The following is a 12,717-nucleotide window of genomic DNA, read 5'->3' as shown; positions in this document are numbered from 1 at the left end:
CGCACAGCTGTATACTTCAAATCTTTTTGTGAGAGCAAGGCACCCACAGTTCATTTTATTCGCTCAGAACATCCTCCAGTCACCAGAGGGAGCTGTTCAGAAATTATTAACGCCAGAAAAGACATTTCATTGGCTAGGCTGTTTGGCGACATTTTGTAGAGGTTGCAAAGTAAGCCATAGAAAAAAGATGAGTTAACTTTAATATAAATTAGTTAAGAATAGATTTTTCGTATAGACCTATATATAGATATATATATAGATTTTGTTAAGCCTGTATATTTTAATGTAAATATACATTATTTCAAACAAAACGTGTAATAACGCGTTCAGGCACTAAAAAGGACAGTCACCGTCGTTGAAAGGACCCAACTTGCCTAGGGACTTTCTTTGTGAATTAAAAATTTGCAGGATAAAGTGTCGCCCAGTAGTTACCGGGAGGTGGGCTATTGGTTTCGAAAACAGTTTTTTGTTTTCTTTGCTTCCGAACATATTTTGATTCCTGGAGACCGGGGAAGCGAGACAGGATCCCGAGCAAACATGATAACTTCAGCAGGTAAGGAAAGAAATACCGTTTTGATGTGTTATGTTCCAAGTGACGGAGACCCGGCTGATTTAGCTGAGTCACATTACAGGAGAATCCACAGGACAGCCGTGTATAGACATTTGGTGTTTAAATTAAACACCCATCTATAAAACGCATTACAACATGCGATGTTTGTTTCTGTACACTTAATATTTGTTTTTAGTTAACTAATTGATGTCAACATTAGCCACATACGTCAAAACAAAGGAAGTACTAACTTGGTATGATTGTGGAAAATCTGCTGCTGTAATTCATGATTTTTAGATTTTGTACGTCGGAAGTACAGATGAACACCTTAAGTTAACACATGGTTTTTACTAATTTATTTATTTCAACGTGTTACACATTCATATGAGATTTAAATAATTACTTATCCATCGGATTAATATTTACTTACTGCAGTAAAATGAGTAACGATGCAACTGTGCCAACGTTACTACGATGTCATAGGCTAAATAATGGCCTCTTATTAGCTTGTGTACAAGAATGTAAACAAGAGCCTGTATAGTCCCCCACCGTATACCATGTTTACGACGGTTTCATACATACATACATACATACATACATATATACACAAACAGCGTAGGACGATATAGACTCCGATACAATTAGGCTATACATTTATGAAGGCATATGTGTGCTTCATTGTTACCATCTATTTTGCCATCCGCCCAAAATCTTATGTTATAAGCAAATAGTGATGTATACAAAAATCCTGCAGTTTTAAAAGGTTATGTAAATATAATTTCTAACAAATTACATTGTGATAGCTGTATTGTCTACATAACATAATTGAATTGTATAATGTTTATTTTTATTTTACAGCGGGAATAATCTCTCTTTTGGATGAAGAGGAGCCTCAGCTCAAGGTAAACCTGACAGTAGAAATATTTGTTTTGTATTAAGATAATGATAATACTATACATGTGCTATAGTGTGCTAGTAATAGTATGATGATACAGTGTAAACTATACAGCAGGTTTTTTTCTTAGTATAAACAATAATCCTGTGTTTTTATCTCTGTTGTCTACTGTCTATTTCATTGTAGGAGTTCGCTCTGCACAAGTTAAACTCCATTGTCAACGATTTCTGGGCTGAGATATCGGAGTCTGTGGATAAAATGTAAGAAACTTACTATGATCTCATCGGACAATAATAAATGAGATAGTCACTGATCTAACTTTTCCTTTTCATAAGCCACCTGGAAACTGGATAACCTTTCAGTGGAATTTGTTTATGTCTTTAATGTTCTGTTTTATATTTCCTAAAGATGTATGCAACTTGCTCTCAAAAAGGACAGGTGATTTGTCTGCTAACATTATCTTTGTTAGTCTGATGTTCCCTCCAAAAAGCCTGATAAATGTCTGTTCTGTTGTAGTGAGGTTCTCTATGAAGATGAGACATTTCGTAGCAGAGAGTTTGCTGCACTGGTGGCCTCCAAGGTCTTCTATCATCTGGGTGCTTTTGAGGAGTCTCTGAACTATGCTTTAGGAGCTGGGGACCTGTTTAATGTCAGTGATGACTCTGAGTATGTGGAGACCATCATTGGTGAGTTGAAATCATGACATATTAACTAAATGTGTGTCTGCTTATGTGTACATGTTATATAACATGCATACAGTGTTGGAGAGTAACAGAATACAGGTATTCCCATTACATATTCAGATTATAACATTAATTAGTATGTTCTGTTAAGGGTACTCAAGTCAGATGATTTTTTTGATTATTGATACTTAAAAAAAAAGTAGGTTATTTAACAATGACTGGAAATGGCACAAGACATGAGTAAGGAAAATGCAAGAATGTGTGCTGCTCTATTTGTAGTATTTTGCAATATTTATATTTATACCTTTCTAAAGAGCACAGGGTTCTTCACTGTAGTGTAGGCAGGCATAAATAGAGGCTGTCGAAGATCCTGTTTTTGTCACATGGAGGTACAGACTCTTATTTTAACATGACTTGTCGTGTCAGAATATAAAGTAACCCTTCCAACAGTTTCTGTGAATATATCTACTTAATCATATTTAAAAATATTTGTCTTCTACTGGCCATACACTGTGTATTAACACATGTCAAGGTATGGTTTTGAAAGAAAAGGAAATAGTATGTTATCCCATGTTTTTGTACAAATAAGGACATTTCCAAACCTCAAGTTTTGCCAGATGACACTGTTCTGTGCTGGAAAGTGCTGTTTTGACCAGTTCCCTGTTGTGTTCTTGCAGCGAAATGCATTGATCATTACACAAAGCAGCGTGTGGAGAATGCAGAGCTCCCTGAGAATGAGAGGAAGAGCATCGACCCACGGCTGGAGGGCATTGTCAACAAGATGTTCCTGCGTTGCCTTGGAGATCACAAGTACAAGCAGGCCATTGGTATTGCCCTGGAGACACGCCGCCTGGACATCTTTGAGAAGACCATCTTGGAATCAGTAAGCACTTCATTATTTTTATTGTGTGTCAGTTATGAGTACATGAACCAAAATGAACAATCCTAATTATTTAAAGAGTTTGTGGTGTTATGCAAAAATAAGACTTCCTTTCAAGCGGTCATACAATGTCTCAAAACAAGCGAAGTTTAAATAAGATCTTTTCAATTTTTTTACTATTCCTAATTTTTGCTTATCCCCCCCCATTTTCTCCCTCTGCAGAATGATGTTAGTGGCTTGCTGGCCTACAGTCTGAAGGTGTGCATGTCCCTGATGCAGAACAAGCAGTTTCGCAATGAGGTGCTAAGAGTGCTGGTCAAGCTGTACATGAACTTGGAGAAACCAGACTTCATCAATGTCTGCCAGGTACTGCTTCTCCTTCTGCTTCAGGGTACAGTAGAAAGTGGAAATCATGTCATTGAACTATGTGCATATTTACCATTTAGGACAATTTTTAATACTGGTATAAGCCCTAAAACATCATATGGAAATACTTGGTCCATTATGCTTGTCCAGACTTTGGAAGGTTACTAATCATACATAAGCCGATACTGATTGGTTTCCTTAAATTATTAAGAGTAGTGATATGGAAAGTCCTGGTCTTGGGTGCTGACTCTCTCGTCTTCTCTCCCTCCTGGCAGTGTCTGATCTTCCTGGATGACCCCCAGGCAGTGAGCGATATTCTGGAAAAGTTGGTGAAGGAGGACAACCTGCTTATGGCTTATCAGATCTGCTTCGATTTGTATGAAAGTGCGAGCCAGCAGTTCCTCTCATCTGTCATTCAGAACCTGCGCACTGTGGGCACGCCCATCCCAGCTGTACCTGGCTCCACCAACACTGGTACCGTGCCAACTGCAGACAAGGACAGGTGTGTACAGGGCAGGGGGCATGCTGGGGTAACCAGGCAGTGTGAGAATCTGGAAGGTGCTAGAACTGGGGGCCCGGAAAAATAATTAAATTCACAGGAAGCAGTCAAATTCACACTGTCCTTGAAATTGTGATTCTTCCGTGTCCTTCCGGGTAGCTATAAACAATTAATGCGTACCTCAAATATTACAATGTATATATATTCTTCTTCAATGGAATAACCCTGGTGGAAGACTCCTTATGCTTCCAGGCATTATTTTAAATTCTTGATATAATAATTGAACATCTAGTTAAATATTTAAACCTATTTATTTTTACTATTCACAAAATACATTTCCATTAAGTTCTTCTAAAATAAGTTATTTTCATGCATCTGTTCTAGTGATGCCATGGAAACAGATGACAAAGCTGGTAGCTCTCCTGCAGGAAAGCCAGCTGAATTGGTGAGTATAATGTCATCACAGTTTCTTGTGGCGGGTGGGTACAGTTTATTTTAGTTTAGCGATGGCAAACCGTTTGCCCAGATGAAATTCTGTAAAGTGTATAAATGTTGATCCACAATTGTATCAATGAAATACTGCCATACTACTAAGCAGTTGGCATAAAAGCATTCTCTTTTCTGTCTGTTTATTATAGAAAGAAGAACCAAAAGACCAGAACTCAAAGATGATTAAAATACTTAGTGGAGAAATGGCCATTGAGCTCCACCTCCAGTTCCTGATCAGAAACAACAACACAGACCTGATGATTCTGAAAAACACAAAGGTATGAAATACTTTGGTATAAGAATTATTGGACCTTTGGAGACTCCCATTTTTGATAAATCTTGCATGTGCATCTTTTTATTTGTTAATGAAATAAAAAAATACTATGTCTTTTTATTTTATTAATACAAACAAATAGTATTGTTGACTTGTATTCCCTGTCAAAGTGAAGTTTTTGTGTTTGTAAATGGGTGCGCAGGTTCTGCACTTGCTGATGTTCAGAAGAAACTGTCCCTTAATGTATTGTTCTTTTAATGTTTAAAACAGGATGCAGTGCGAAATTCGGTGTGCCATACAGCAACGGTTATAGCCAACTCCTTCATGCATACAGGGACCACCAGTGACCAGTTCCTCAGGTATACTTCCTGCTAAAAGCACTGATCTTATTAGAATCTCAAAACATTTTAGTCTGTTTATTTTCCTGTACAAAGATATGCCGTAGTCGGTGTGTGTGTGTAAATAAATTAATGCGTTTCTCTCTTGCTTGAACAGGGAGAACCTGGAGTGGCTAGCCAGAGCTACAAACTGGGCCAAATTCACAGCTACAGCCAGTCTGGGAGTCATTCACAAGGCAAGTAATGAATTGGCCAACAACTTTCTTGCAACAGTCATACCAGATAAAAATATATATTATTGTTATTTTTTAACAATCACTCGAACCCTCCTTGTAAAGCCTGTTAATATAAAAGTAAACGCAACAACTCGGCCATTCACAAGATCACACTAGACGTGGCACAAGGACACGCATATTACAGACCTGCAGATGTGGGAGTATGGTACAAGTGGTATTCTACAGGGCACAAATAGGGGGATGTACAAGAGTACATGTGTGAATATTAATGATAAATGTAGTCCTGAATGTCTTTTTATCGTATGTGGATTTTGCCAGTGTGTTGTAGAGTGAGCTGTGAGTTAGCAGTGTTCTGAGCAGTGTGCTGTGTATTCTCAGGGGCATGAGAAGGAGGCGCTGCAGTTGATGGCCACATATCTGCCCAAGGACACTTCCCCTGGCTCGGCTTATCAGGAGGGAGGTGGTCTGTATGCTCTGGGGCTGATCCATGCCAACCACGGGGGCGACATCATCGACTACCTGCTCAGTCAGCTCAAGAATGCCAGCAATGATGTAAGTGGCAAGGCTGAGAACCTCTCGCTATCTGAGAGTCAGAAGATGGAAAGGAAAGTGTGGCAATGTGGTATGCTTTTTAGTTGTGATTGAAGCTGACTGGCAACTTTTTCCTCCCTGCAGATTGTTCGTCATGGGGGCTGCCTGGGTCTGGGTTTGGCAGCCCTAGGCACTGCCCGGCAGGATGTCTATGACCTGCTTAAGTCAAACCTATACCAAGACGACGCAGTTACAGGTATACAGTGCAAAATGAAATGGAAAAAAACAACAACAATGGTTGTTCAGGTCTTTGCTGGGATACTTGTATTTTAAAAGTTAATCCCTTTAGTGAAATGTTGATATTGGATGAGCAAAGCCATATGTATGAAAGGCACAATGAAATTGACCATGTGGAACTGTTTGATATTGATGCATTCCCTGACTCCTCTCTGGCCCTGTTGTGCTGTGCAGGGGAGGCAGCCGGCCTGGCCCTTGGGCTAGTGATGCTGGGCTCCAAGTCGGCCCAGGCCATCGAGGACATGGTGGGATATGCCCAGGAGACGCAGCACGAGAAGATCCTACGGGGACTGGCTGTGGGCATCGCCATGGTGATGTACGGCAGGATGGAAGAGGCGGACACGCTGATTGAGAGCCTCTGCAGGGATAAGGTATGCCCTGGCTCTGGTCACCGCTGCACTCCTGCATTGGGATGCTCACATCAGCAGCCCCACAAATCAGACTCGACTGTATTGTATACACACAAGCACGGAGATTTGTAGTTAATATACTCATGATTCCTTAGATAGGAAGCAACCCTGTTGTATACTTTTTTAACACATGGTTGTTTTTGGTAGCTGTCAAGTTCTTGTACAACTACTAACAATAAGTAGTAAAATTCAGAGCATTGCTATGAGACTCTCCACACTTGTTTTGAGCTGAAATTCTTGGTTGTCCGGACACACAATAAGAATGATCGTACAGAAAGCAGATGCATGGACATGTTGTTGCTTTTTTCCAGGACCCTATTCTGCGCCGTTCGGGAATGTACACAGTTGGCATGGCTTACTGCGGCTCTGGAAACAACAAGGCCATCAGGCGCCTGCTCCACGTAGCTGTGAGTCTGGGACTTTGCTTTTTAATTCAGGCATTAAACTTGAATTTTAATTGCTAGCTGTATTTTAGATGTAATTTTATTACTAGATTTCACTAATTTGTTGTGGTTACATTTAAGCCAGATTGATACTACACAGTTAGAACTAATTACAAAGTGGTATCATTCAATCAAATCAATGTCAATGACTCCTTTTGTTCATCTTCACTGTCATACAGACTACTAATATTCTGTGTTCAACCAGCAGATGGCAGTATTTGCAAGTAGGATAGAAAGTGGGATGTCTACAGATACTGAAAATGTGCTGGGTTCTTGGAAGTGCCGCAGTTTAATTTTATTTCTGTGCCTATTCAGACATACATGGCTTAACAGATCCTTTCGAATTCATTCTGGCAGGTCAGTGATGTGAACGATGATGTCAGAAGGGCAGCGGTGGAGTCCATTGGGTTCATAATGTTCAGGTACGGTCCAGATCTACTGTGCCTCTTACTGTCATTCCCATCATGCCCATTGGGTGTCTCTGCTGAGTACACATAGTGAAGATTACTCCCAGACTACTCTAGTGCCAGCTTTGATTAATTGGCCCATATGTGTATACACAAAAGGAAAATTCCTCCCATAGTTTTGGAATATTTTCCAAATAGGTTTTGACAGCATTTCTGCGCATAGATTCCACTAGCGGTTTATGTTCTCGCCTTCATTTTAACACCCAAAACAAACGGCAGAATTGATCACTTCCTCTCAGGCTTGTGATTTATGGAAATGCATTTTCCATTGCTGATTGCCAGTGGTTATACCCACCTTTTGCTGCTGTAAACCTGTTTCCTTTGTCTGATTTACCGAGATTTTTCAAATGGGTACATGGGACTTTCATTTGATGTAAGCTGGTTGGGTAAACCAAAGTGCTTAGTTAGGAAATTACCATAGAAGGTTCTCCATCTCTTGACATGCTTATTCAGGGTTTCCCACAGAAATGTGCATAGGTAAGGCAGTCTGTTTGGGGGGGTGATCGTGGATTATCTAGCAGGGGGGTATGGTTCCTTGCAGAGGGGGTTTAGCCTTGTGTGTGTGTGGAGGGGGTGGGGGTGGGGGCTGGAGCTGGAGCTGGAGCATGTGTGCATGTACTTCAAAGAAAGAAGAGGAGGGGGTTCACACTTTTTTTTTTTTCCCAGGTGGCACTGATTTTTGGCCAGGTGGGCTGTGGGAAACACTGTTATTAATATTACTGCAAGGTGTTGTAAAAGGAATCCTCTGGAATCAAGTGAGATTAACTCTATCCTGTTACAGGCTTTATATTGCTATTAATGTATGCTGTAAGCCAAGATTTAAAGATTAGTTTTCATTACAGTACTGATGGAGCAAGTACACTGTTTCAGAAAGGTATTTTATATTTTTGCACTTTGTTACAAGGCTTATGCAGTAATACATTGAGATGACATTTTTCCCAATAGTGTTGTTTTGGGTGGATAACGATTTAATACAGATGTCTACCATACAAAAATCTGGCCATTTGCTAACATTTTCTGTATTCAATTTTTGTTCACTGCCCTCTTCTACGAGATTAAACATAAAAGCATTTCTGCATGTATGAAATGCAGACCGCTTGTATAAATTATTTTCAGTGTGGCGATAACAACCTGATTTGCAATTGCTTCAGTGGAAAAGCACAAAGCCGTACTTTCTCAGAAATATGTCAGACACTGATGTCTTAGTATATGGTACCTGTATACAACATTCCAGTAGAATTCCCTTATTAACTCGGCTTAACTTGGTCACTACCACTGTTATATAGGCTACATTTTCAAAAAGATATTCTACAAATTGACCAACTAGTAATCTGAAACGTTAGGCAACGATGTCATCCTTTATTATTATTATTATAAAAACAATTTACTGCAAAATTTTAACTCCACAGCTTATACAAGAATAACAGTTAATTACCCTACCAACGAAGTAATCTTCTGGACTATAATGCTGTATTGCAGTGCCATACAAAAGTCTTAACGCTATACACTGTAGTATAACACCAGTACGATGCCTTCCCCAATATTAGCCCTAATAGTAGCCAGAACCCCAGCTTCAGACAACACTGAAATCTGAATCTACATATCTTAATTAACTTGAATCTCAAAGCCTAACATTACTTGGGGAATATAGCTGTAGCAAAATTAGTCAAAATGTTACTTTTAGACCATTCCTGCTTTCATAAATCTCACTTTATGAAATCTCACTCTCACAAGAGGTAGCCTAAAGACCACAATTTGAGAGCCTCTGGTCTAGTCCATACATTTAAAACAGTTGTGCTTTCAACATTTGTGATTCTCTTGAAGATCTATTAATACAACAGAACCTTCTTGTATACTAGTTTTCAACTTTTCTTTGCTCTCCTGCAGTGCTTTATTTTATATGGGGCATGTTGTTGTTGCTTTAAGGAGTTATTAGTGTTAAAATAACTGTCTATTACATAATATAAACAAAGCTATGGTAGTCCTTGACCATTGTGGAGGTCTGTGTAGACATTTTTATGTAAACATTATTTTAAGTGACCCTACCTTGTTAAATTAATTTTATTAGGTTTTTAAGTGGGGTCTCTTCGATTTATTGGTTTATGTGCAATTTAATTCGTTCTATTCGTCTGCAGTACAGATAGAATGCAAGGCTGTGATTTCATGAAGTCTTATATAACCCTAGGTTGTTACATCTTACAGGTGAAATGCACACTTAAGTGTCTTTGGTGTTTGTTACTGAAATTTCAAGCTCCATTAGCTTAGTTTTAATTGAATAGTCGTGGAAACTTACTCCTCATTTAAGACTACAGATTCTCTGTATTTTCATATGATTTTCATTATTTGTATAGTTTCTGGGTTAACTGACGTAGAAACCAAAAAATCAGCACTGTTTTAATAAAGTAATTATATTTTTACAGTGGTGATATCAAATGGGGCAGGTTAATAGATGCCACTGACAGTTTTTATTTTGAAGGAAATTTTAATAATCAACAAACCAATGTTACCTGCACAGATCGTGCATGAGCATCACAACAAAGGCCATCACTGGAAAACTCTTCTACTGTTTAAACACCCACTAACTGCATTATTTGAAGCTTATACAACACTGGTAGTCTGAATAATAATTTTGTATACAGCCACAGTACAGAAAACATGAACCATATTCTGACTGTTAATATAAGCTTTTTAATCTCAATCTCATTCTTAATGACTCTTCCAAAACTCCTATCTCTTCAGAAGAAGCACTTTTTAAACGGGACTCGATTTGACTATGTCTATCAATGGTGATTGACTAAACAGAATTGTCTGTTTAATCCCAGCTTTGAGTGACTACATTTACTAGTTGAAACCATACAGGGTGAAAAATGCAGGACAAATTTGCATACTTTTGATCTCGGCAGCATTTTTCTTTTATTTCTTGCCTTACATAGTGTATTTAAACATTTTCCAAGTATGGTGCAGGGTAATTGATTAAAACAAATTATGGGATAGAAGTAAGATGGTTTAATGCACTGAGGAGCCGCTAAAAGGATAATAAAATTTCTTATATACTGTTTAGATTTAATCACGGTGAGGTGGAGACTTAGAACAGCTGCACAGTAACAGTTTACTGTATCAAGAGCACTTTGTAGGCTAGTCTTGTGGCAATAGACCACACATGAAAATAAATCCTATCATGTGTGTAATCCTGGAGTCAGATTAAACTGGAGACATGGGATTCACTTACAAGCCCTTATCATGCCTTGAAGGAAGTGCTAAAAAGTAGTGTTGGAGTAGCAAAATGCATTGTGCTTCTGGTTAACCTCTGAGTCACGCACTCCTCTTTTATCTGTTTATAAAAGCCCATCCTTCATCTTTCTATGTACATGTACCCATCAGCAGTACAGTAATATTAAACAATGTGCCGGGCCAAGTGGAAGAACTGGGGGACTTTTTAAGCCCAAAAAAGGCTATGCGATATTCATATGATCAATGGACTGTGAGATAAACCTGCTCTAAATCATGCCTGTGTTTAGAGAGCCTCCTGAACTGCAAGAGTTCAGAAACCTCCCCCTCAACTAACATATGGTATCCGAGCCCTGCTTGTGAGAACTGCCAAGGTGGGGTTTGTTTCTGGAGGGGAAGAAAATTGAAGGGCGGAGTGCGGACAGCTTCTGTCATTCCCCCTCACCCTAACAGTGATACTAGATATTCCTTCTCATTAGGGGCCTTTGGACAGGTTTAATTTGCCTACCAGATTTCAATAAAGCAATAAATAGAAAATTTTGGGCATGGAGTTAAAGATCTTTGTTTATTACATCACTTTAACAGTTGGTAAAAAAAAAATCAATAAGTAAATAAATAAATGAAAATACGTTTCTTTACCCCTCCCTACCCCCCAATAACCCCTTTAACCCCAACCCACCCTCCCCTAATAAGATGGGTTGACTGGTCCCCTCTCCTTGTAGCCCTTATTCTGTTCCTGGGGAGTAATAGACATTGACAAATTACCCAGGTTTTCTTCATTGATTTTTGTTTGTGATTGGCTCTTTTGAGGTAATTATCTATGACTTTGTGCAGACATTATTCACATTTTAAAAGTACTAGAATTTTATATAGAAATACTCTAATAAAAGACAACACGGGATGAAATTATTGCTGCTTTTATGGGTCTGGTGTCACCCACATATGGTTTGATGAATGAACCCTTAAGATTCTTAATAAGATATCGCAATGGCACGTATTTCTCTTGGTTATAATGAACCTTTCATTGACTGGAGAATGAGCAGATTACATCTATCATAATAATAATAATAATAATAAGAGACGGGAGCTGAACACACTACTGCACACTCAGCATTATCTTTCAACATTCATGCACCTTTTGAATGATTATACTGTTTGTCAAGGCTGTTATTGAATCGGAAATCCTGTTCAGTATTGTGTTTCACATCTGGATGTGCTGACAAAGTCTGCATCCTTCACTGTTAGTTTGCCCCACAGGAGCTTTAATGAAGATTCAAAGTAATAATAGTGAGACTAGATGTGATAATCGATCTCCTTTTCAAATTCTTTGACTTTTCATTACTACTACACTTTGGGGGGAAAAAAAGCCCCCCTGAGCTTGCAAAGTCTGGATTAAAATAAATAATCCCAAATCTGCCAGTACATCACATTTACTAGTTTGATCCTACATGTGTTTTAGATTTTGCTCTAATTAAAACTTTTAAACTAATTAAAATTTATGAAAAAGCATAGAATCCAGTTTAATAGAACCACTGTTTATTATAACTGTTCCAAATTAAATTGTTCTGTTTGGATGTGTGCCAATTCATGTTCCTGATCTGAAGCATGCTGCAAACACACATACGCACGCAAACAATTATTGCTAGGCTCCATTTCGTTATGGTGTCTTCTAGTGTTTATAAGGACTGGAGGCCCCAGTGGACTATTATGTGCATAAGGTTATATGCTTGTAGGTTAGGTAGGTGTTTTGTCGTACATTGGAGCTGTTCCCTGTCATATTCCAGACACACAGTAAAAGTATGATGGAAGGTTAATGAGGTATAAACATCTTCTGATACTGTATATAGATCTTTCCTCCTCACACTGTGGTCCCCGAACCATGACGGCCTCCAGGCGTCATGCTGGTTGATGCAAATTTAGGGTGATTTGAGAAATCCTTACAATATTTATACTGTTTCTTACATGAATTAATCTGTTGCTTACAACATTTAAATTAAAAATTAACTACCCTGATTAGAGACAGCCTTTTAGGATGGCAAATGGCAGAGGATGTTTTATGCTTATATAATGGTGGGATAAGCTGTAATTGCCCTCCTAAAATAATAAAATAACACGTATATCTCCATAGATT

General features: G+C 38.6%; 1 protein-coding gene across 1 annotated transcript in view; it reads left to right on the top strand.

Moving 5' to 3' along the window:
- The first annotated feature begins 378 nt into the window (after positions 1-378).
- Positions 379-12,717, top strand: part of psmd1 (proteasome 26S subunit, non-ATPase 1) — a 50,182-nt gene continuing 37,843 nt past the window's right edge. The window contains exons 1-16 of the mRNA XM_066709240.1: positions 379-553; positions 1,409-1,452; positions 1,632-1,705; positions 1,962-2,131; positions 2,806-3,011; positions 3,231-3,374; positions 3,650-3,876; positions 4,258-4,318; positions 4,512-4,640; positions 4,907-4,995; positions 5,132-5,210; positions 5,589-5,762; positions 5,886-5,997; positions 6,213-6,409; positions 6,760-6,855; positions 7,249-7,313. Coding sequence (XP_066565337.1) covers positions 538-553; positions 1,409-1,452; positions 1,632-1,705; positions 1,962-2,131; positions 2,806-3,011; positions 3,231-3,374; positions 3,650-3,876; positions 4,258-4,318; positions 4,512-4,640; positions 4,907-4,995; positions 5,132-5,210; positions 5,589-5,762; positions 5,886-5,997; positions 6,213-6,409; positions 6,760-6,855; positions 7,249-7,313 — 1,883 coding nt within the window. The 5' untranslated portion in view covers positions 379-537. The remainder of the gene's footprint in view (positions 554-1,408; positions 1,453-1,631; positions 1,706-1,961; positions 2,132-2,805; positions 3,012-3,230; positions 3,375-3,649; positions 3,877-4,257; positions 4,319-4,511; positions 4,641-4,906; positions 4,996-5,131; positions 5,211-5,588; positions 5,763-5,885; positions 5,998-6,212; positions 6,410-6,759; positions 6,856-7,248; positions 7,314-12,717) is intronic.

The sequence above is a fragment of the Amia ocellicauda genome, chromosome 7 (assembly GCF_036373705.1).
Source record: "Amia ocellicauda isolate fAmiCal2 chromosome 7, fAmiCal2.hap1, whole genome shotgun sequence".
Lineage (NCBI taxonomy): Eukaryota > Metazoa > Chordata > Actinopteri > Amiiformes > Amiidae > Amia > Amia ocellicauda.
This window is presented reverse-complemented; position numbering and strand designations above follow the sequence as displayed.